Raw genomic sequence first — 24,865 nt, 5'->3', positions numbered from 1 at the left:
GTAACCTGCTCTCTATCCTCCGCACAGGCTGTCTCCTCTGCCTGAAGTCCCTTCTCTCCTTCGTCTCACAGTTAACTCCTCCTCTCCCTTTAGAATTCAGATCAATCACATCTTCCTTCACTTCAGTGCCTACCACATGCCAGGTGCTGTTCTAGGAACTGGGGATACACAACAAATAAAATAGACAAAGTCCCTGCCCTTAAGGAGTAGAGTGAGATTAGGGTGATGCAGAGAGGTTTGAGTTTTGGGTTTGGGGTTTGTTTTGTTTTTGTTTGTTTTGAGACAGGGTCTTGCCCTCTCACACAGGCTGGAGTGCAGTGGCATGATCGTAGCTCACTGCAGCCTCCAACTCCTGGGCTCCAGCGATCCACCATCCTCAGCCTCCTGAGTAGTTGGGACTACAGGCACACACCACTACACCAGATAATTTTTTTTACTTTTTGTAGAGACAGGGTCTCATTTTGTTGCCCAGGCTGGTTTCAGACTCCTGGCTTCAGGCAATCCTCCTGCCTCAGCCTTCCAAAGTGCTAGGATTATAGGTGTGAGCCAACACACTCAGCCCACAATGAGATTTAAATTCGGAGATTTCCTCAGGAAAGCCTTTCCTGGCAAATCAAAGTCCCCTATTCTACCCCTATAAAATCCCCTATTTATAACAGCACATATCTCCCCTTCATAAAACTTACCATTGTTGCAAATATTCGTGCATGTATTTGATTACATGATTAATGCCTGTCTCAGCTATTAGACAACATATTCTTAAGAGTGCAGGAAACCTCTCCCTCTTTATGGCTCAAGAGTAAATCCCCAGTGCCTAGCACTATACCTAGTGCATAGCAGAAACTCACTATATATTTGCTGAGTGACCAAATGAAGCCTGCAGCAGCCAGCACAGATGGCAGCACTCCGGTGCAAGATTGTGGCTTTCTTGGCAGACAGGGTGAGTGCCGGCTCCCTCTGCTGGACTCCCATGGTACTTTCCACAAACAGCCTGTCTGCCTCTTGGCACTCAGCACTGTATTACGGTACTCTCAACGGATAATGAGCTCTCTTGTCTTCTCTGCACTTAGCACAATGTCTGGCACACAGCAGATGCTCCATAAATGATTACTGCGTGAAAGATTGCCTCATTCTCTGCTATCCCCAAGAATGAACTAGTGCCTGACCCACAAACAAATATACTTACTACTATATGCACTCATCATGTGCCAGGCACTACGCTGAGCACTTTACACTTATTATCTCATTTAATGCTCACAACGCTTTATAAGGGAGGCATTTTTTTAAAGTAATTTGGTTTCTTTGAGACAGGGTCTTGCTTTGTTGCCCAGGCTGGACTGCAGTGGTGCCATCACAGCTAACTGCAGCCTTAAACTCCTGGGCTCAAGCGATATCCCTGCCTTTCCGCCTCAGCCACCTAAATAGCTAGGACTAGAGGTGCATGCCACCATGCCCAGCTAATTTTACTTTTTGCAGAAATCGGGGGTGGGGGGTGGGTGTCTCACTATGTTGCCCAGGCTAGTTTCCAACTCCTGACCTCAAGTGATCCTCCCACCCCAGCCTCCCAAAGTGCTGGAATTACAGGCATAAGCCACTGTGCCCAGCATGTTCTTAATCTTGTAAAAAGCTAAATAATGATATCTGTAAAATCACCTTTCTGACATGCTTATGTTTTATATAAATATAACTCAAATGAAAAATGCTCACTCTTTCTTTTTTTTGAGACAGAGTCTCAAAAAAAAAAAAAAAGTAGCTGGGACTACAGGCACCCGCCACCACGCCCAGCTAATTTTTTTGTATTTTTAGTAGAGACGGGGTTTCACTGTATTAGCCAGGATGGTCTTGATTGCCTGACCTCGTGATCCGCCTGCCTCGGCATCCCCAAAGTACTGGGATTACACGTGTGAGCCACCACGCCTGGCCTTTTTTTTGAGACAGGGTCTCGCTCTGTCACCCAGGCTAGAGTGTAGCAGCACAGTCTCAGCTCACTGCAAAACCTCTGCCTCTGGGTTCAAGCAATTCTCCTGCCTTGGCCTCCCGAGTAGCTGGGATTACAGGCATGCCCACCACGCCCAGCTAACTTCTGTATTTTTAGTAAAGACAGGGTTTTGCCGTGTTGGCCAGGCTGGTCTTGAACTCTTGACCTCAAGGGATCCACCAACCTCAGCCTCCCAAAGTGCTGAGATTACAGGCCTGAGACACCGCACCCAGCCGATGCTCACACTTTATAACACCTAAAATCAACTCTCATTCCACACTGCTGTCTCCATAGTTTCTATTCTCATTAAACCCCATTTCTCCCAGTTTTGCTGCTAAAACCTCTTACGAGATAATAACCAAAATCTCTCCAAATATATCGATCTGTGAGAATAGGCAACAGTGTATCTAGGGGAGCCCAGGGAGTTCTCTCTACTGATCTGAAGGCAGCAACAGCTGAGCACGACATGCACCACTACACGGAAGTGACAGTAATGACATAAATCTCTCAATGGATTTATGTAGTTTGCACATCTAATGAGGAAATTCAACAGCTCTGAAACATGCATACAACTCCCTTTCTTCCATTACTTATAATGCACACACCACCTAATCAACACAGCACATTTCATAAGCAATTAGAATGGAGTATGTGATTAACCTATTTATTTTCTGATTAGCAGGCACATTTAGAGAGCTCCCATTTTGATTGAGCTAAAGTTTACAGTTCAAATATTTGTTAGACACCCGTGTGTCAGATGTATGCTAAGCAGTGAGGATGACAGTCTGAAAAAAAAATGTCAATCAATGTGTACCAACTGCTACTACTATTTATATATAGTCATACTACTCATAAGGGTAATACTACGTATTACCACATGCCATCAACGTGCTAACTACCCTGCACACATTATCTGTGAGCTGAGTATTATTATCTCCATCTTACCAATGACAGAACAACAATTTTGAAAGGTTAAATAAGCTGCACAGGTGACTCAGGTGTGAAGTTTTGAAGTTAACACCTTGAAGGCAACCACTCTGACTTCAGCGTCTGTATTGTAAACATAAAGCCACAGCCAGCCCAATCATGTAATTATCCCAAGTCACACTGCATGGCAGCTGGCCGGATGCCTCTCAATCTACATCTTCAGCCCTAACCAACATCCCGCAAACTTGTGATGATGGCAGAAAATAGCTTTGGGGGTATGTGTTCAACCTAAATCTCCTATAGAACTCCAAATCACGACACAGATCAAAAGACATGCTCTGGATGAAGTGGGAGCACCTCATTCCTCCGTGACCCCCTATACTGAATCCTGTGGTTCCACAAAAGTTTGAAAACCTTCAGGAGGAACTTTTCATCCTGCATTCAAATCCTGCCAGAGGTTAACATTACTATTCCAATGTTATCTCCTATACCTCACAATACAAAACCTCTAGTCAATTTGCTCTTTCTCTCTCCCCAGGGCCCCTAAAGACATCACCAAAAACCAGAGCAGAAGTACGAAGCATCACTACAAAAGGCACTGCGAATACAGTGTCTGTGCCAGGCATTGTCTGAACTCACCTAAACAAAGTATAAATAGAAGCAAACCTTTTCAATGTAAGAACGATAATAGCTACCATTTCCTTTGAGGGGCATACTGTAATTTCACTTTCTTCTTACAATGATTCAGTGAGGTAGGCTTCATAACTCCCTTTTCAGAGAGGTGGAGCCAGAATTAAAAGCTTGGGTTAACTGACTCTGATGGGTATACTCTTACTTTTGAGCAGAACTAATTTTATCAGGAGGTACATTCACCTTTAGGGTTTATAAGAGTGTAATCATGAGGAAACGTCTGTATCTTTAATAGAGTCACACACAGGAAGAAAACATTGGGTAGAAACGGAGAGCTGGTTGTCAGGAAAAAATTTGAGTAAGCTGGATCTCATATAGCTGCGATTAGCAAACTTTTTCTGTAAAGGACCAGTTGGTAAATACTTTAGGCTTTCTGGCCAGTCTAGTAACTATTTAACTCTACAGTTAAACTGAAAACCAGTTGTACCCAATGTGTAAATGAATGGATGTTCTCACATACACACACACACACACACACACACACACACACACACACACACACACACACACACACACACACACACACACACACACACACACACACACACACAGTTTGGCCCATTGGCAAAAATGGAACATTTTGAGCACCAAAAAGGATAACAATTGAAATGGATTGAAAGATATCAATTGCTGAGAGGGGTGGTTCACGCCTATAATCCCAGCACTTTGGGAGGCCAAGGCAGGTGGATCACCTGAGGTCAAGAGTTCAGGACCAGCCTGGCCAACATGGCAAAATCCTGTCACTACCAAAAAACACAAAAATTAGCCAAGCGTGGTGGAGAATGCCTGTAGTCCCAGCTACTTGGGAGGCTGAGGCTGGAGGATCACTTGAACCTAGGAGGCGGAGGTTGCAGTGAGCTAAGACTACAAAACTGCACTCCAGCCTGGACGACAGTAAGACTCCATGTCAAACAAACAACAAAAAAAGACATCAATTGGAGGCTGGGCACAGTGGTTCACGTCCATAATCCCAGCACTTTGGGAGGCAGAGGCAGGAGGATGGCTTGACCCGAGGAGTTTGAGACAACCCTGGGCAACATGGCAACACCATCTCTGCAAATATTAAAAAAAAAAAAAAAAAAAAAAAATTAGCTAGGCATGGTGACAGGTGACTGTAGTCCCAGCTACTCGAGGGGCAGAGGTGAAGGATCACCTGAGTCCAGAAGTTTGAGGCTGCAGTGAACCATGATCGCACCACTGCACTCCAACCTGGGCAACAGAGCAAGGCCTTGTCTCAGAAAAAAAAAAAAAAGACACCAATTGGGACTATCAATTCTGCCCTTGACAGAATTAAATATATTGAACTTCCCTTCCTACCAAAAATAACTATAAAACTGTATGAAATATATGAAATTGAGACACTGAACAACAGACAGCAAAGGCTGGGATCCTTGAAAGAAGGTTAAAAAGTACAACAATGGGCCGGGCGCGGTGGCTCACACCTGTAATCCCAGCACTTTGGGAGGCCAAGACGGGGAGATCACAAGGTCAGGAGATCGAGACTATCCTGGCCAACATAGTGAAACCTCGTCTCTACTAAAATACAAAAAATTAGCTGGGTGTGGTGGCGTGCACCTGTAGGAGGCTGAGGCAGGGGAATCGCTTGAACCTAGCAGGCGGAGGTTGCAGTGGGCCAAGATCGCGCCACTGCGCTCCAGCTTGGCGACAGAATAAGCCTTCATCTCAAAAACAAAAACAAACAAACAAAAAGTATGACAATGATAGCAGAAATGATGTCAGTTTAAATGCAAATACATTTATAGGGTTCTTTTACTATTTGTGACATGGCAAAATAATAATTCAAGGTATACCGTGAGAAATTAAGGATGCATATTAAAATCTCTAAACAAAACTAGACAAACACTAAAAAAAAATTAGATCTGAATAGTCAATAGAAGATATAAAACAGAATATTTAAAAATAATGAAGTGGCTGGGCGCAGTGGCTCACACCTGTAATCCCAGCATTTTGGGAGGCTGAGGAGGGCAAATCACTTGAGGTCAGGAGTTCAAGACCAGCCTGGCCAACATGGTGAAACCCCATCTCTACCAAAAAATACAAAAAATTAGCCAGGCATGGTGGTGCGCGTCTGTAATCCCAGCTACTTAGGAGGCTGAGATGGGAGGATCACTTGAACCCGGGAGGCAGAGGTCACAGTGAGCAGAGATCACACCACTGTACTCCAGCCTGGGCGACAAGAGACCCTGTCTCAAAGAAATAAAATAAAACAAAATAAAATATAAAAATAAGACAGGAAAAGAGAGGGAAAAACAGGTAAGCCAATAGGAAACAAATAACAAGATGACAGATGTAAACCCAACAATATAATTAAACATAAATGATTGATCTTAAACATAAAAAAAGAATTAAAATAAAAAAAAATAAATGGAATAAACTCCCCAATCAAAAGGTAGAAATTATCAGACTGGATGAAAAAACAAATCCCTACTATATACTATTTATAAGCGATAGATTAGTCTGACAACACCTTAATTTACAACTTCATCATCACTAAAAGTGAAATAACCACATATTATGTATCTATTAATAGGAAGTCCACAGCACCACCTGTGAAATATTTTCACCAAGAAAACCAACCCTGAATATCATTTAGCCTCAAGAGCTAACTATCAGTTTACAGGGATACAAAGGATAGGGAAATATGTTCAAAAACATCATGAAGATACAATTAATCAAAGGCAGAATGTGGAAAATATTCCAGGACAAATGACCTGACTTATTCCACAAATAAATGGTATGGGGAGAAAAGAGGGAATGGGAACTATTATCGGTGAAAAGAGTCTTAAGAGATACCAGCAAAAAATGGAATGTGTAGACCTTCTTTAGATCCTGATTTAAGCCAACTAACTGTAAAAAACACTTTTGAGATAACTCAAGATAACTGAACACAGACTGAGAATTAAATGACATTAAAGAATTACTGTTGGTCAGGCACAATGGCTCATGCCTGTAATCCCAACACTTTGAGAGGCCGTGGCAGGAGGATTGCCTGAGGTCAGTTCATGACACCAGCCTAGGCAACACAGCGAGACCTCATCTCTACAAAATAAATAAATAAATAGAATAAGAGATACAAGTACAACAATATGTCTGATATTTGCTTGAAGACACTCCATCCAGCAAGCCAGGTGCAGTAGTGTATGCCTAAAGTCCCTACAGATTTGGAGTCATTTCCATGCTAATACAAGAAATGGTAGGCAGAATTCTAAAGACATTCATACCCCTCCCCCTGGATTTCCATCCACTGATTATTCATTTAAACACAAATTTAGGAACTGTTATAAAGTGATTTTGCAGGTATAATTAAAGCCCCAAGTCAGCTGACCTTACAATTCAGAGATTATCCAGGTGGGCTGACCCAAACAGGTGAAACCTTTAATAGCAGTTTTCTCTGGCTGGTGGCTGAAGAGGAAGTCAGAGAGAATTGAAGAGTAAGGACTCACCATGCCATTACTGGTTTAAAGGTGGAGGGGCCATGTGAGAAGAAATACCAATGGCCTTGAGGAACAGAGAGCAACTCCTAGCACACAGCTAGCAAGGAAATGGAGACCTCAGGCCCACAACCACAGGAACTGGATTTTGCTGACAACACGACAACATGAATGGGCCTGGAGGCAGATTCTTCTCCAGTGCTTCCAGGAGGAGCCCAGTTTGGCCAATGCCTTCACTTTGACCTCAGGAGACACTAAGCAGAGGGCCCAGGCAAGCCTGTCTAGACTTCTGACCTGCAGGATTATCAGCTAACAGCTGGGTGCGGTGGGATGCACCCACAGTCCCAGGTACTCAGGAAGCTGAGACAGGAGGATCACTTGAGCCCAGGAGTTCGAGGTTATAGTGTGCTATAATCATGCCTGTGAATAGCCACTGCACTCCAGCCTGGGCAACACAGTGAGACCCTCTCTTAAAATAAAATAAAATAAAATAAAATAAAATAAAATAAAATAAAGAACTATAAGCCATATAAGCCAATAAGTGGGTGGTGTTTTAAGCCCCTACATTTATGGTAATTTGTTCTTCAGTCAAAGAAAACTAAGGCAGATATGAGAAACTTGGCAAAGGAAAATTGTTTAGTCTAGTTGTCCATACTACTATAATGAATAAAATGTAAATTCACTTTAAGACTGTTCCTGGTCAGGTGGTGGCTCACACCTGTAATCTCAACACTTTGGGAGGCTGAGGCAGGCGGATCACTTGAGCCCAGGAGTTTAAGACCAGCCTGGGCAACATGGCAAAACCCCATCTCTAACGAAAAAATACAAAAATTGCCAGGCATGGTGGTACACACCTGTAGTCCTAGCTACTGGGGAAGCTGAGGTGGATGGCTTGAGCCCAGGAGACAGAGATTGCAGTGAGCCACGATCATGCCACTGCACTCTAGCCTGGGTGAGCCAGATTCTGTCTCAAAAAAAAAAAGACTGTCCCGAATCCAGGAAAGGTTTTAATCATGATGCATTTTCCTCACCAGAAGTCCAAAAACATGTATCAAAATTGCCTGATATAGTGACTACCATTATTTAATACATGTGAGTGCCTCCCACCTTGAATTCCCTTATTATTAGCCACACACATAGGGGGGCACTTAGTAAGTACATGTGGTATTGGACAGTCTCACTCCCAGAGCTGAAGTAAAAGTTTCTAGATGATCTATGCTTGCTCTTCTTGACATCCCACTAAAAATAACTGATCTGGTATGATCCTTAACATACATTAGGCAAAAAAACAAAAACAAAAACAGATCTGTCAAACTGAAATAAACTTCTTTTTTTGGGACTGAGTCTCACACTGTTGCCTGGGCTGGAATGCAATGGCGGGATCTCAGCTCACTGCAACCTCTGCCTCCTGGGTTCACACGATTCTCCTGCCTCAGCCTCCTGAGTAGCTGGGATTACAGGCATGCACCACCACACCCAGCTAATTTTTTCTATTTTTAGTAGAGACAGGGTTTCACTGCATTGGCCAGGCTGGTCTTGAACTCCTGACCTCGTGATCCACCTGCCTAGACCTCCCAAAGTGCTGGCATTACAGGCGTGAGCCACCACGCCCGGCCAAATATTTCTTATATTGGATTAACCTTGGTTATCGTCAAATGAGCAAGAGTTAGTTTTGAACTACCCCAAACGAATATAGTGAGGGGATGAAGGTTCTCCTGAACCACCCTGACCACCAGGACAAAAGCAGCCTTACCTTTGCATCTGGCATCTGAGCACCAAGGCTGCTGAGTCCCACGATGGAGTAGAAGGCAGATTCCAAATTTGTGAAAGGGCGATCCAGCGAGGCTTTTAGTCTCTCCACATCATGCTTGGTGAGGTAGTGAGTGGGCGTCAGAGCCCAGGTGCTGGCTATGATTGTCAGGGCCAACAGGAAGACAGTGCTTGAACCTTGGGGGGAAACAACCATTCAGTACACTCTACACTCTTCCAAGGTGCTATACACAGTCCCAATGATGATGCACACCAAGATCTGGGAACCAAATCACATGGGGAAGGGCGAGGGAATCCAGGGGTTTAACCTGAGGAGAAGCCTTGGGAAGGCAGGGAGCCTGCTCTTCAACTGGTGGAAGGACAGTCCTCCCAGCAGCCTCCAAGCATCTAAAGCACAGGCCTTATCCTACTATTCCCATCTGAAACATGTCTGTAAGTCCTCTGCCTCTAAGGACAAACCCAATCCTGAATCCTCACACCTTGCCAGCCTCTCAACCAGATCTCCACCGTTGCGCTTCCCACTATCTGTTGCTCTCTGGCTTCTTCTCTGTCCTCTAAGAAGCCAGGTTCTTTCCTGCCCAGCATTTTTCCATGCTTTCCCCTACCTCAACTTTGCTTAATTTTTACTTTCAGAATTCAGCTCAAGCACCTCTTCCTTAAGCAGCTCTCCCTAGGATTAGTTCCCCAGTACAATAAAGTAAGGAAGAACCCAGACTCTGGGGCCAGGCTTAAATCACACATCTGCCATTTATTAGCAATGTGCCCTTGGCAGTTATTCAACCAGCTGGTGCCTCAGTTTCCTCAAGTGTAAAGTGATAATAGTATCTACCTCAGAAACGATTACACGAGTTAATACAGAAAGATCTGGCCAGGCCAGCACTTTGGGAGGCCGAGGCAGGTGGATCACCTGAGGTCAGGAATTTGAGGCCACCCTGGCCAACATGGTGAAACCCCGTCTCTACTAAAAATACAAAAAAATTAGCTGGGTGTGGTGGTGGGTGCCCATAATCCCAGCTACTTGGGAGGCTGAGGCAGGAGAATCGCTTGAACCTGGGAGACAAGAGGTTGCAGAGAGCTGAGAATGCGCCATTGTCGCCAACCTGAGCGACAAGAGCAAAACTCCGTCTCAGAAAAAAAAAAAATCTTAGAATAATGACTGGCACATAACAAGTGCTATATCAATGTTAGCTACTACTTCTACCACTATTATTATTGTTGTTCTTATATCCACTCATAGCAATATGTACTTCTCGGTGGAATTTTCTACAACTTTAACAGTGTAATGTCTGATTTCTCTGCTAAACTATAAGTTCCATGAGGATAAAGACTGCTTCTTTTGTTCATCCCAGTATTTCCAAGTCTTGCACACTGTCTGGCACATAGTTACTGAATAAATATTTGCTGAATAAATGGAAAGAAAAATTAATCCCCATCTATGATGCCCCAGGGGACAGGAAGCTGCAGGAGTGGTACATTTCTACTTCATTTATTTAAAAAAACAAAACAAAAAACACTTTTGAATGGGCTGCTTCTTGATAAAGTGCATTGTCTGGCACCCAAGTAACAGCAGTAACAAATAATCACTAGGCTAACATGAGTGGCCCTAAATCCTTTGCCTTTAGTGTTAAATTAAGCTTGAACTAGAATCCTTGAAAAAAGGCACTATTGGCCAGCGGCAGTGGCTCACTTCTGTAATCCCAACACTTTGGGAGGCTGAGGCGGGCGGACGCTTGAGCCCAGGAGTTCAAGACTAGACCAGGCGACATGGCGAAACCCTTTCTCTACAAAAAAGAAAATACAAAAATTAGCCAGGCATGGTGGCGTGTGCCTGTAGTCCCAGCTACTCGGGAGGCTGAGGTAGGAGGATCACTTGAGCCCAGGAGGTTGAGACTGCAGTGAGCTTTGATCGCACCATGGCACTCCAAACTGGGTGAAAAAGAGAGACCCTGTCTCAAAAAAATAAAAGACAGCCGGGCGCAATCGCTCACGCCTGTAATCCCAGCACTTTGGGAGGCCGAGGTGGGCGGATCACTTGAGGTCAGGAGTTCAAGACCAGCCTGGCCAACATGGTGAAACCCTGTCTCTACTAAAAAGACAAAAATTAGCCAGGTGTGATGGTGGGTGCCTGTAATGCAAACTACTTGGGAGGCTGAGGCAGGAGAATCACTTAAACCCAGGAGGCGGAAGTTGCAGTGAGCCGAGATCGCACCACTGCACTCCAGCCTGGGTGACAGAGTGAGACTCCATCTCAAAAAAAATAAAAATAAATAAATAAATAAAATTAAATTAAAAAAGAAAAAATCTATCACGTGGTGTATTCATCAAATGTATACTGAGCTACTATGTGCCACACACTACTTTAGATGTTAAAAATACAGCAGGAAACAAAAGAAACAAAACTCCCACCCTCAAAGAGCATCTATTCTAGTGACAAAAGACGTCACATGAAATAAGAACATTATTTATCACATTAGAAAGTAAGTGCTATGGAAAAAAATTAAGTACAGAAGAGATATTTGGGAAGGGCTGCATTTTAAATACGATAGTCTATGAAGGACTAAGAAATAAACATATTGAGTACAGACCTGAAGGAGAAGCAAGTCATAAAGATATCTGGTGGGAAACTATGCTAAGAAGAAAAACCCAATATGGCCAGGCGCAGTGGCTCACACCTCTAACCCCAGCACTTTGGGAGGCCGAGGCAGGGGGATCACCTGAGGTCGGGAGTTCAAGACAAACCTGGCCAACATGGTGAAACCCCATGTCTACTAAAAATACAAAACATGAGCCGGACATGGTGACTTGGCCTGTAATCCCAGCTACTAGGGAGGCTGAAGCACGAGAATCACTTGATCTGGGAAGCAGAGTGGGCAGTGAGCTGAGATCGTGCCACTGCACTCCAGCCTGGGGCTCTGTCTCAAAAAAAAAAAAAAGAAAAGAAAAACCAAATGCAAACATTCTAAATCAGGAGTATGTACACATACGGTGTTTTTTGAGATCAGCAAGGACAGTACAGCTTGAGTGGAATAAGCAAAGGGTAAGAAGTAGATGTAACAGAGGTAGCAGAGGACAAATCCAGAGGGCCTTGTATACCACTGTAATGGAAGCCACTGGAAAGTTCTTTTTTTTTTTTTTTTTTTTAGACAGAGTCTCGCTCTGTTGCCAGGCTGGAGTGCAGTGGCGCAATCTCGGCTCACTGCAGCCTCCGCCTCCCGGGTTCAAGTGATTCTCCTGCCTCAGCCTCCCAAGTAGCTGGGACTACAGGCACGTGCCACCATGCCCGGCTAATTTTTGTCTTTTTAGTAGAGACGGGGTTTCACCATGTTGGCCAGGATGGTCTTGATCTCTTGACCTTGTGATCCGCCCGCCTCAGCCTCCCAAAGTGCTGGGATTACAGGCGTGAGCTACTGCACCCGGCTGGAGACCACTGGAAAGTTCTAAGCAGAGGAGTGATTTGACTTACACTCTAATGGCATTACTGTGTTGAGAATAAACAGTACTGTGTGGAGAACAGACCATGCAGGTGCAAGGACAGAGCAGGGGACACCAGTTGGGAGACTACCGCCATAATCCAAGCCAGAAGATGATGGTGGCCCAAACCAGGGCAACAGCAGTGAACATGATGAGAAGTTATGAGAGTTAGTCTGGCTAGAATTCAAAGTCAAAGCCTATCAGAAACTGCTAATGGACAGAAAGACCTAAGAGAAAGCGGAGTCAAGATACTAATGCTGAATCCCCAATGCCTTGTGCACAGGCAAGGTACCCAATATATGAAGATCTAGTGAATGGCTGCGACTAGCATTTTCCCACCTAGACCGTAAATTCCCCTAAAACAGCACCTGTGTCAGAATCCTAATCTTCTCACTCCATGTTAACGAGAGCAGTAACTTTTCTGACTAAAAGTTGAGCACTTAATATGTTAGGTATGCCCACGCTATGCTGTGCTTTGCACACACCAAATCATTAAATGCTCACAACATCTAAGTAAGGTGGCTATTTTCTGCATTTCACAGACCAGGAAAGTAAGGCTCAGAAGTAGTTACCTGCCCTAGGACACATCACTGAAAATCAAACTTCAGGCAATTTGAATCCAAAGTCTGCTTTTAACCACTTTACTATCCTGAACTTCTCAAATAATGAAACGGTGAGCCATTGACTCATTCATGTGTCACCCTGGGCAAGTAAGTTCCCTTCCGTGGGATTCCAACTTCTCATCTGTCAAATGGTAGTAACAAGAGTACATGCTTCCAAAGTTACGATGAGGCTACATGAAATTCCACCCTGCACAGCGTCTACTCAGTAACTTCCAATGCAGTTAACTTAGTTCTTACCTAGGGCCATGCACTGTTCTAAACTAAGCACGAAGATTATTTCACTTAATAGAGCAACTCAACGAGGCAGATAACGTGACTAATTTGACTAACTTATTTTACAGATGAGAAACTGAGGTGTAGAGGGGTTAAGTAACCTGCTTTGGGTTACACAATGAATACGTGGCCGACTGCAAGTTTGCACCTAGAGTGTCACTTGAGAACTTATGCTCCAGGCTCCCAAAGAGAAGTGAGGGTTTTCTTTGCCCCTTTCACTGAATGGGAAACTACAGCACAAAGAAGGACAATCTGCCCAAAACCTCACAAGGAGTAAGGGGCAGCGCCGGGACCAGAACCTTAGGCCGCCTGGCCCAGAAGCCCGCGCGAGTGAAATGAATGAGGCCAGACCTAGGCTAAGCGAGTCCGCGGTCCCCACGGCTGAGCCTCGGGGCGACCCGTAGCTCCGCGCTGCACCCCTCCCCCAGGCACCAACCCCGCCAGGTCGCGGGCACTCCCACCAGCTCGCAGCCCTCCTTCGGACCCTCGATCCGAGAGCGCCCCAGCCAGAGCTTGTGCCCATGCCCCTGTCCCGCAGGGGAAGGGGATCCCGCCTGGCCGGCTCTCGAGCGGCGACTAGTAACCTCCCGCGGGCGACAGCCCTCTCCCCAAAGAGTGCCGGCCGCGGGGCCCTGTCTATAAGCCACGCGCAACTCCTCACCCGGCGGCGCCATTCCTCCGAGCAGGTCCCGCCGGAGTCCGAGCCGCAGGCTGACTTCCGCTCGGGAAAGTGGCTCCAAGAGCCCGCCACAGGGGACGCCAGGGACTCGCGGCAGGCTCTGCGGGCCAGGATGAGTTCTAAGCACAGGTCAGTGTCCGCGGCCCCGCTGAGCTTCGACGCTTCCAGCAGCCGCTGCCGGGATCCGAGTCCTCCCGCTCACAGGGCCTTGCAGTTCCCGAGGACAGACCCGCCTCTCCCCCGCGCCCAGGCCCACTTGGAACCGACCGTCTCGCAACGCTCCTATTCCGGGAGCTACCGGGACGCGGTTGGGCCAGGCCTCGGGGTGGGCCCGAGACGGGGCCGCTTCTGATTGGCAAGTCTGCTGTCACTCACTCGTCTTTCTGCTGCCCGGCCCATTTTAAAGGAACAGCAAGGGTCTCGTCGGGAAGGCATAGCTTAGAAGGGATTTTTTTTTCCTCTTTAGAAAATTGTGGCAGTTTCTGGCCGGGCGCAGTGGCTCACGCCTGTAATCCCAGCACTTTGGGAGGCCGAGGCGGGCGGATTACCTGAGGTGAGGAGTTCGAGGTCAGCCTGGGCAACACGGTGAAACCCCGTCTCTACTAAAAATACAAAATTAGCCGGGCGTGGTCACACATGCCTGTAATCCCAGCTACTCGGGAGCCTGAGGCAGGAGAATCGCTTGGACCTGGGAGGCGGAGGATGCGGTGAGCCGAGATCGCGCCATTGCACTCCAGCCTGGGCAACGAGTAAATCTCCGTCTCACCAAAAAAAAGAAGAAAAAGAAAATTATGTCAGTGTTTTCCAAAGATTATCACTGGGGTTGTTAATAACTGACCTACTAGTGACGTTTTATCTGATTTGCAGAGCAATGCAGTGACTCATAGAGAACGTATTAGGCCAGTTTTACAGGCTCAACATGGAGGTGGCTCATCCAGGAACACCGCTCTAATAACTAGCGCCAATTACTGAATGTTTACAGTATAACCCGACACTGTGCCGAACGCTCTACAAGCATTATTTCTTTTCTTTCCTTCTTTATTGATACGGGATCTTGCTCTGTCGCCCAGGCTGGAGTGCAGTGGTGCGATCACAGCTTACTGCAGCCTCGACATCCTGGGCTCAAGCAATCCTCCCTCCCGCCTCAGCCTCCGGAGTAGCTGGGACCGCTGCCTTGCGACACCACGCCCAGCTAATCTTTAAAATTATTTTTGGTAGATACCGCGTCTCGCTTTGTTGCCCAGGCTGGTCTGGAACTCGGGCTCAAAGGATCCTTCGGCCTTAGCCTCCCAAAGTGCTGAGATTACAGGCTAATCCCATTTTAAAGAGAAGGAAACAGATTTGAACCTAGGCAGCTGACTCCAGAATCTGTGCTTTTAACTACAGTTTTATGAACATATAAAGTATGCACAATATAACTCTTATTAACGTTATTATTGTCCCAAATGTTATCCCGCATGGGAGTCAGTTCTTTCTGTGTCTGTTATGATAGCCACTAGCCTTATGTGGATATTTAAATGTGAATTTAAATAGATTAAAATTAAGTAAAATTTAAAATTCAGTCTCTTATTTGTACTAGCCACATTTCAAGTGCTCAGTAGCCACAGATAGCTAGTGGATATCAGATTGGACCACTCAAAATTATAGGACATCTTCATTATTGCAGAAAGTTCCATTGGGCAGTGCTGATGTAGAATATATAAAGAATTCTCCCAGCTCAAGAATAAGACAACCAACCAGTGGTGTGCTGGAGCTGTCTCATACTATCTTGAGAGTCCATTGTTACATTTGCAGTAATTTTGTAAATTGGTTAAATACAGCCATTTAGAAAATTATATCAATTTAGGATGAAATAAAGTATATTGAAAACAAAACTCATTATTTCCTAATTATTTCACTACATTTTACGTTTTGTGTGCTTTTGTGGTTGCTTATATCTGTTGTAACCGTGTGGTAGAAATATATGATAGTATGCCATTGAACATCTCTTCCCAAGGTAGTATTGGTAGCTTGATTTTGGCCATGATGGGAATATTTACACCACAGACTCAGCATATGCAGCCAGGAACGGTGGCTCAGTCTGTAATCCCAGAGCTTTTGGGAGGCTGAGGTAGGAAGATCACTTGAGTCCAGGAGTTCGAGACCCACCTGGGCAACACAGCAAGACCTGCCTCTACAAAAAAAAAATTTAAATTAGCCAGGTGTGGTGGCTCGCATCTGTGGTCCTAGTGACTAGCTGTGGACCACAGATGGGAGCCACCACACCTGACTAATGAAAAAGAAAAAGACCAACAATAGCAAATGTTGGCAAGGATGTGGAGCAACAGGATCTCTCATATCCTGCTGATGGAAATGTAAAGTGGTACGACCATTTTGGAAACAGATTGACAGCTTCTTCGTTGTTTGTTTGTTTGTTTTGAGACAAAGTCTCCCTCTGTCACCCAGGCTGGAGTGCAATGGCACAATCTCAGTTCACTGCAACTTCCATCTCCTGGGTTCAAGCGATTCTCGTGTCTCAGCCTCCCGAGTAGCTGGGATTACAGGCGCATGCCACACTGCCTGGCTGAATTTTTTTGTATTTTTAGTAGAGACGGGGTTTCACCATGTTGGCCAGGCTGGTCTCAAACTCCTGACCTCAAGTGATCCACCCACCTCAGCCTCCCAAAGTGCTGGGATTACAGGCGTGAGCCACTGGCGGTGGTTGTTTTTTACGAGGCAAGGTCTCCATCTGTCGCTCAGGCTGGAATACAGTGATGGAATCATAGCTCACTGCCGCCTTCACCTCCTGGATTCTAGGACCCTCTTGCCTTGGCTTCCTGAGTAACTGGGACTACAGGCACATGCCACCACCCCCAGCTAATTTTTTGTAGAGATCGGATTTTGCTATGTTACCCAGGCTTGTCTCAAACTCTTGGTATCAGGCAATCCTTTCGCCTTAGCCTCCCAAAGGCACTGGGAATACAGGCATGAGACACAACACGTGGCCAGGCAGCATCTTAAGAAGTCAGTTACACAATCTACCACACAACCCAACCATTCTGCTCCTAGAGGGTTTCTTTGTTTTTAATGAACTCATTTTTTATTAAAGAAATGTATGCATACAGGACAGAGTTCAAACTTTATTGGTTTGGGGTGTCCTTCCAAAATTGTTTTATTGGCTGGGCGCAGTGGCTCATGCCTGTAATCCCCACACTTCGGGAGGCCAAAGTGGGCAGATCACCTGAGGTCAGGAGTTTGAGACCAGCCTGGCCAACATGACGAAACCCTGTCTCTACTAAAAATATAAAAATTAGCCGGGCGTGGTGGCAGGCACCTGTAATCCCAGCTACTCAGAAGGCTGAGGCATGAGAATCACGTGAACCCAGGAGGCAGAGAGGTTGCAGTGAGCTGAGATTGCACCACTGCACTCCAGCCTGAGCGACAAAGTGAGACTCTGTGTCAAAAAAAATAAAAATTAAAAATAAATAATTTTAAAAAATGAATTCCGTAAGTTGTGCTTTTGTTTCTTCTAGAGAAAGGTTCTCTCTGTCAGTCAAGCTGGAGTGCAGTGGTGCCATCATCGCTTAAACTCTGCAGTCTTAAACTCCTGGGCTCAAGGGATCATCTTGCCTCAGCCTCCTGAGTAGCTAGGACTACAGGCACATGCCACCACACCTAGCTAATTTTTAACTTTTTTTTTCTTTTTTTTGAGGTGGAGTCTCGCTCTGTCGCCCGGGCTGGAGTACAGTGGTGCAACCTCGGCTCACTGCAAGCTCCACCTCCCGGGTTCACGCCATTCTCCTGCATCAGCCTCCCGAGTAGCTGGGACTACAGGCGCCCGCCACCGTGCCCAGCTAATTTTTTTGTATTTTTTTTTTAGTAGAGATGGGGTTTCACCCTGTTAGCCAGGATGGTCTCAATCTCCTGAACTCATGATCTGCCCGCCTCGGCCTCCCAAAGTGCTGGGATTACAGGCGTGAGCTACCGCTCCTGGCCAATTTTTTACTTTTTTGTAGAGATGAGGTCTCACTGTGTTGCCCAGGCTAGTCTCGAAGTCCTGAGCTCAAGCAGTCCTCCCACTTCAACCTCCCAAAATGCTGAGATTACAGAGTGAGCCACCATACCCAGCCTCCATAAGTTTTTTTTTCATGTATGCCGACATTTGTGTGTGTGTGTTTCTGTGTGTATACACATATACTTATTACTTTTGTGAAAATTTTTTTGTTTTAATGAAAAGTGTCATATCCATTGTTTGACAGCTTGCTTTTTCATTCATGAATCTATGCTAAACATTCAGTAAATAGAGACCTGCTCAATCATTTACTTTGCCAATAATTGTTGAGCACTTCTGTATGTCACTGTTCTAGACTTCTGGGATACATTCATGAACAAAGCAGCCAAAGATTCTTGCCCTCATGAAGCTTACATTTTAGCAGGAGGAAATAAATGACAAACAATGAACATCGTAAATAAGTGAAAGATATATTGGAAGGTGTTACGTGCTATGGTAAAAAGAAAAAGTAGGAAAGGGTAAGGAAGATAGAGGGAGTTTGGTGAGGTGTTCTACCTCAATCTGGTTTTTTTGGTGGGTTTGTTTGTTTTTTGAGATGGAGTCTTGCTATGTCACCCAGGCGGGAGTGCAATGGCACAATCTCGGCTCACTACAACCTCCACCTCCCAGTTGAAGTGAGTCTCCTGCCTCAGTCTCCCATGTAGCTGGGATTACAGGCATGTGCCACCACGCCCGGCTATTTTTTGTATTTTTAGTAGAGACCAGGTTTTGCCATGTTGGCCAGGCTGGTCTTGAACTCCTGATCTCAGGTGATCTGCCCGCCTCAGCCTCCCTAAGTGCTGGGATTACAGGCGTGAGCCACCTGCACCCAGCATTGTTTTTAACAGCAGCATAGTATTTCTTACCTATCCATTCACTCCTAATGAGACTGACAACATGCTAGGTAGGTACTGGGGATACAAATGTGACCATGTAGACGAGGGTTCTCTCTAATGGAGTTTATAGTCTGATAGGAGACAGTCAAACAAATAAACCCAAATGAGCAAGGTAATTGTAGGTGGTGGTTAAATACTATGAAAAAAATAAGAAGGTAACTGTGGGGCCAGGATGGTGGGAGCTACTTAATCTAGATTGGTGATGAATAAATGCCTCTCTCAGAAAGTGACATTTAGGCTTTCAAATAAATGATGAGACAGAAGCAGTCCTGGAAAACTAATTTTTCGCATCTCCTCTTTATTCCTAGGATCTGTAGTCAGGAAGAAGTAGTGATCCCCTGTGCCTATGACAGTGATTCAGAAAGTGTGGATTTGGAGCTGAGCAACTTAGAGACTATTAAAAAAGGCTCAAGTAGCATTGAACTGACAGGTAAAAAAGAGAAAGGACTAGAAAGGGGAGGGGAGGGGAAAAGAGAATCTATTTTCAACTCAGGCCAAGAGGTATTGAGTGAGTACTTGCTGGGTGACCAGCCCTTGACTAGACTTTGATGATGAATTTGGTCCCTGACTTTGAGACCTTGAAATACAGTTGGCAAAATAAGATGAGATACATGGTTCGTGATGTCCAGGAAACTAAGGTTGGTCCTGAGACAGTTCTGCAGAAGAGTGTGAGTGCTTGAGGGATTCTGAGGAGGGAAAGGGCAGTGTGGGATACCTTGGAGTGGGAGGACTTTATGCAGAAGGTAAGGTCTGGATTGAGCTTCAGAATAACATTCATTCTACAAAACATGTATTGAATACCAGGAGCTGGGAATACAACAGTAGACGTGACCAACATGGTCAGTGCCCTCATAGAACTTACATTATTGTGCAGAAAAGAGGCCAAAAAGAGTAAACAGATAGTCACTGAAGTAACTACAACTTGTAGTAAGCAGTATGGAAGAGTAGGCTGAGACAAAAATAAGGGCGATAGGAACCTACTTGAAACTCTGGTTGTCAGAGAACACCTGTATGAGACAGTGAATGCTATTTAAACCTAAAGGAGGCTTGAAAGATGTGAGAGTAACTCATGTGAGTATAGGGAGTACTACAGATAGATGGGGACAGCATGTGCATGACGCAGGAAAGATCCTGGTGTGTTTGAATCTACCTTCATTCATTCATACATTCATTCAGCAAATACTTAATGAAGCCCTCCTGTGCTCTAAGCTTAATCTAGCAGCTGGAGATATAGCATCGAACAGAACAGACACAGTATACCTACGGATGAACAGTCAAATGGAACTCAGTGCAATCAGTGTGATGGGGGTGGGAGAGCCAGAGTGCATACAGAGCGGTTTATTAGTGACTAGGGGATACTTAGCCAAAATAGGCAAAAAGGGCATACACGAAAGGCATCCTGGAGCTGAGACTTGAAGGATGAGTAGGAGTTAGCAAGGCTAAGATAGGTAAGGGAAGGTGGGGGAGAAGAAGGAGAAAAATGCAGGCAGAAGGAACAGCCTGTGCACAGATCAGAATGAGAACATGGCTTCAATTATTGCAATTAGTGGATGATAGGAATATGGCAGGAAGTGGGTAGAGTTTACTGAAGAGGCATTCAAGAGATCAAAAAGAATGCAAAAGTAGAGTGGTGGCCGGGCACGGTGGCTCACATCTGTAATCCCAGCATTTTGGGAGGCTGAGGCGGGTGAATCACCTGAGGTCAGGAGTTCGAGACCTTGCTTGGCCAACATAGCGAAATCCCGTCTCTACTAAAAATACGAAAATTACCTGGGGGTGGTGGCGTGTGCCTGTAATTCCAGCTACTTGGGAATCTGAGGCACAAGAATCGCTTGAACCCAGGAGGCAGAGGTTGCAGTGAGCCAAGATCACGCCACTGTACTCCAGCCTGAGCGACAGAGTGAGACTCTTGTCTCAAAAAAAAAAAAAAAAAAAAAGAATGGTAAAAATCTTCAGATGAAAGATGTGTTACGGGGGAAATACTTCTGGGATCAGTTCTTTGCATGTATTACCTCATTTAATTCTTATAATAACCTTGTTTTACAGAAAAGGAAACTTAGGTTTCAGGAGGCAAACTAGCTTGATAAAGGTCATACAAGTAGTAAGTGGTAGAGCCAAGATTCAAACTAGTCTCAAACTGAGGTTTAAAGTCCATAGTCTTAACCATTCTGCTACAGCTCAGTCCCAAAGGTTTTTTGTAGCTTAGGAGGCCCTTAGAGAACATTGAATTTATTATTGAGAAAACTGAGTCTAGGAGACAGGATGGGACTTGGTTAAGGTCATAGAGCAAGTAGTAAAGGTGAGAGCCAGAGGTACTCCATACTAAACCTTATCACTTTACACAGTACGGAGGCATCATCCAGTGTCTTTCTTTCAATGTTAGACTTGGACATCCCTGACATCCCTGGACTCCATTGTGAGCCCCTGTCGCATAGCCCCAGACACCTGACCCAACAGGATCCGCTCAGTGAGGCCATTGTTGAGAAACTGATCCAGTCCATCCAGAAGGTTTTCAATGGTGAGCTAAAGGTATGCACAAGCAATTTTTATGAGTTATCCAACTTATTCCTCCATTTTAACAAATATTTTAAACATATTATTTCTTGATTATACAAATAATTTTATATTATAGGTTATAAAACATGTTTATGTTTTATATTTATAATACATATATTTACATATATTTATAAATTATACTTACATATATAATTATGAAATTAATGTAAAAACAAAGAAAACCATAATAAAAATTAAAAGCTAATCTTCCCTAATTCCAATCTCAAATAACTACTGCTGACATTTTGGTTTATATTTTTTTAGACTTTTTTTTTTTTCTGAGACAGTGTCTCACTCTGTCGCCCAGGCTGGAGTGCAGTGGCATGATCTCAGCTCACTGCAACCTCTGCCTCCCGGGTTCAAGTGATTCTCCTGCCTCAGCCTCCTGAGTAGCTGGGATTACAGGCACGTGCCACCATTGCCCAGCTAATTTTTGTATTTTTAGTAGAGATGGGTTTCACCATGTTGACCAAGCAGGTCTTGAACTCTTGACCTCAAGCAATCCACATGCCTTGGCCTCCCAAAGTGCTGGGATTACAGGCATGAACCGCTGTGCCTGGTCCTCTATGGCTTTTAAATCCCGTTCACCCAATCAACAAGTAATGAATGAACAGCTACCATTTATAAGGCACTATGCTAGACGCAGGGAAGAAGTTGGAGTAGTAAGATTAAAGACTATTCACAGATAAACAAACTGGGCCACAAACAGACCGAGACCCTGTCTCAAAAAATATAATACTATTCAGCAATTAAAGGAAGGAACTATCGATACAACAGCAAAGATGAATCGCAGAGGCATTGTGTTGAGTGAAAGAAACCAATCAGAAAAGGTTACAGACTGTATGATTCCAGTTGTGTGACATTCTTGAAAAGACAAAACCATGGTGATGGAGAACAGATTAGTGATTCCTAGGAATTAGGGTGGGGAGAGGGTGTGACTAAAAAGGGATAGCAGGAGAGAAATTTAGGGGATGGTGGAAATGTTCGTATCCTGATTGTGGTGATGGTTACACATGTGTATGTGTGTGTTATAACACATGGAACCACATGCTTCCTGCCGAAATCAGTTTTACTGTATGATACGTTTTTAAAAATCATGTTGTCACTTTGTACCGCATAAATATATACAACCATAATTTGTCAATTTACCAAAACACACACACACACACACACACACACACACACACACACAAAACCACACAGAGCCTCCACTGGAAGGAGGATGAGGGAAACTTCAGGAATGCTGGTAATAATCTGTTGCTGGCTACAGGGTGTTTTTTGGTTTGTGAAAATCCACCAAACTGTACATTTTCTTTATGTAGAATACCAATGAAAAATAAAAATAAAACATTTAAAGCCAACATGTTGGCCTTCACTTTTGACTTCAGCTAATCCTTATACTTCATATCAGCATGGTTTTCTTTCGATTTCTTTGTAGTTAATGAAGGGCTTGGATTGCTGCCATGAATTGAAACAAAAAAGCCCACTACCTGCCTTAAGCTGATTCCACAGTCAGTCAGGGAACTAGATTAATAAGAAGGTCATTATGTCAGAGTATCACAAGTGCCATGATAGCAATTTATTCATGTGGTTTGTAGATACACTTAGAAAGGACACTGGACCAGCCAGGCGCAGTGGCTCACACCTGTAATCCCAGCACTTTGGTAGGCCAAGGTGGGCAGATCACGAGGTCAGGAGTTCAACACCAGCCTGGCTAACATGGTGAAACCCCCATCTCTACTAAAGATACAAAAAATTAGCCGGGCATGGTGGCAGGTGCCTGTAATCCCAGCTACTTGGGAGGCTGAGACAGGAGAATAGCTTGAACCTGGGAGGCGGAGGTTGCATTGAGCCAAGATCATGCCATTGCACTCCAGCCTGGGCAACAGGGTGAGACTCTGTCTCAAAAGAAAAAAAAAGAAAGGACACTGGACCCTGCTTCAGGAGCAAACGCATTCTCCAAGTCTTAAGATATATAGAGATTTTTTTTTTCTTTTTTGAGACAGAGTCTTGCTCTGTCACCCAAGCTATAGTGCAGTGGCGCGATTTTGGCTCATTGCAACCTCCGTCTCCCAGGTTCAAGCACACCTATAGTCCCAACTACTCAGGAGGCTGAAGTACAAGGATCCCATGAGCCCAGGAGATGTAGACTGCAGTGAGCGGTGATCACGCCACTGCACTCCAGCCTGGATGACAGAGCGAGACCCTGTCTTAAAAAAAAAAAAAAAAAAAGGTTCTATGATAAATAGGAATTTTATATATATATATGTATGTATGTATAATTAGAAAAGAGGCCGGGTGCAGTGGCTCACGCCTGTAATCCCAGCATTTTGGGAGGCCAAGGCAGGCAGATCATCTGAGGTCAGGAGTTCGAGACCAGCCTGGCCAAGATGATAAAACCCCATCTCTACTAAAAATACAAAAATTAGCTTGGTGTGGTGGCGCATGCCTGTAGTCCCAGCTACTTGGGAGGCTGTGGCAGGAGAATCACTTGAACCCAGGCGTACCACTGCAGTCCAGCCTGGGTGACAGAGCGAGACTCCATCTCAAAAAAAAAAAAAAAAAAGAAAAAGAGATGCCAGGCATGGTGGTTCTCACCTGTCATCCCGTCATCCCAGCACTTTGGGAAGCCAAGGCAGGTGGATCACTTGAGCTCGGGAGTTTGAGACCAGCCTGGGCAACATAATACAAATAATTAGCTGGACGTGGTGGTGCATGCCTGTGGTCCCAGCTAGTTGGGAGGCTGAGGCGGGAGGATTGCTTGAGCCCAGGAGGTTGAGGTTGCAGTGAGCTGAGATTGCGCCACTGCACTCCAGCCTGGGTGACAGAGCGAGACTCCATGTCAAAATAATAATAATAATAATAGTAATAATAAAATAAAAAAGAAAAAGAGAATGTTAGTACTGAGAGATTTTATTCTTCCAATCAGAACTTGGATTTTAATAGGAAATTTTAAAGGCAAAATAATGAATTTTTAATGATATTGAAAGAACTAGAAGTAACAGAATCAGAGAGGTCACCTTTAGGAAGCTTTTTTTTTTTGAGATGGGGTCTCACTCTGTCACCCAGGCTGGAGTGCAGTGGCACCATCTCAGCTCACTGCAACCTCCGCTTCCCGGGTTCAAGTGATTCTCGTGCCTCAGCCTCCCAAGTAGCTGGGACTACAGGCACAGGCATGCGCCACCACGCCTGGCTACTTTTTTGTATTTTTAGTAGAGACAGGGTTTCACCATGTTGGCCATGCTGGTCTGGAACTCCTGACCTCAGGTGATCTGTCCACCTCGGCCTCCCGAAGTGCTGGGATTACAGGCATGAGCCACCATGCCCAGCCTAGGAAGCTTAATCAGGCAACACTACACAGGACAGGCAGGTAGAAAAGCAAAGACTAAGAGTGGGGAAAGCCAGGTTGGAACATGGAGCTGAGAGGAGAGCCGAGGTCTCAAAGCAAGGCAGGGCCAGTGGACAAGGAATTTCACTGAAATCTTCCGTAATTTACTCATTCTTTGTAATAAAAGACTGA

The 24,865-nt window shown here is 44.9% G+C and overlaps 2 protein-coding genes across 6 annotated transcripts in view; one reads left to right on the top strand and one right to left on the bottom strand.

The window, feature by feature from the left end:
* RPN2 (ribophorin II) overlaps positions 1-15,001 on the bottom strand; it is a 63,247-nt gene extending 48,246 nt beyond the window's left edge. Inside the window, exons 1-2 of one of the 2 annotated variants that reach the window (XM_004062112.5) lie at positions 13,846-15,001; positions 8,801-8,994 (exon numbers count right to left, since the gene is read on the bottom strand). In XM_004062112.5, the coding sequence (XP_004062160.3) occupies positions 8,801-8,994; positions 13,846-13,858 (207 nt within the window). In that variant the 5' untranslated portion in view covers positions 13,859-15,001. The remainder of the gene's footprint in view (positions 1-8,800; positions 8,995-13,845) is intronic. The other variant, XM_019017050.3, reaches the window with a different exon arrangement.
* MROH8 (maestro heat like repeat family member 8) overlaps positions 13,580-24,865 on the top strand; it is a 77,843-nt gene continuing 66,557 nt past the window's right edge. For 3 of the 4 annotated variants that reach the window (XR_008674652.2, XM_055373477.2, XM_055373478.2), the window contains exons 1-3: positions 13,591-13,992; positions 19,098-19,219; positions 21,173-21,318. Coding sequence is in view for 3 of the 4 variants with exons in the window: in XM_055373477.2 (XP_055229452.2) it covers positions 13,706-13,992; positions 19,098-19,219; positions 21,173-21,318 (555 nt within the window). In the remaining variant the exon portion in view is untranslated. Of the gene's footprint in view, positions 13,993-19,097; positions 19,220-21,172; positions 21,319-24,865 lie in introns of all 4 variants that reach the window. The other variant, XM_031005059.3, reaches the window with a different exon arrangement.

This window comes from Gorilla gorilla, chromosome 21 (assembly GCF_029281585.2).
Source record: "Gorilla gorilla gorilla isolate KB3781 chromosome 21, NHGRI_mGorGor1-v2.1_pri, whole genome shotgun sequence".
NCBI lineage: Eukaryota > Metazoa > Chordata > Mammalia > Primates > Hominidae > Gorilla > Gorilla gorilla.
The sequence above is the reverse complement of the archived record's forward strand: the minus strand, read 5'-3'. Positions and strand labels throughout refer to the sequence as shown.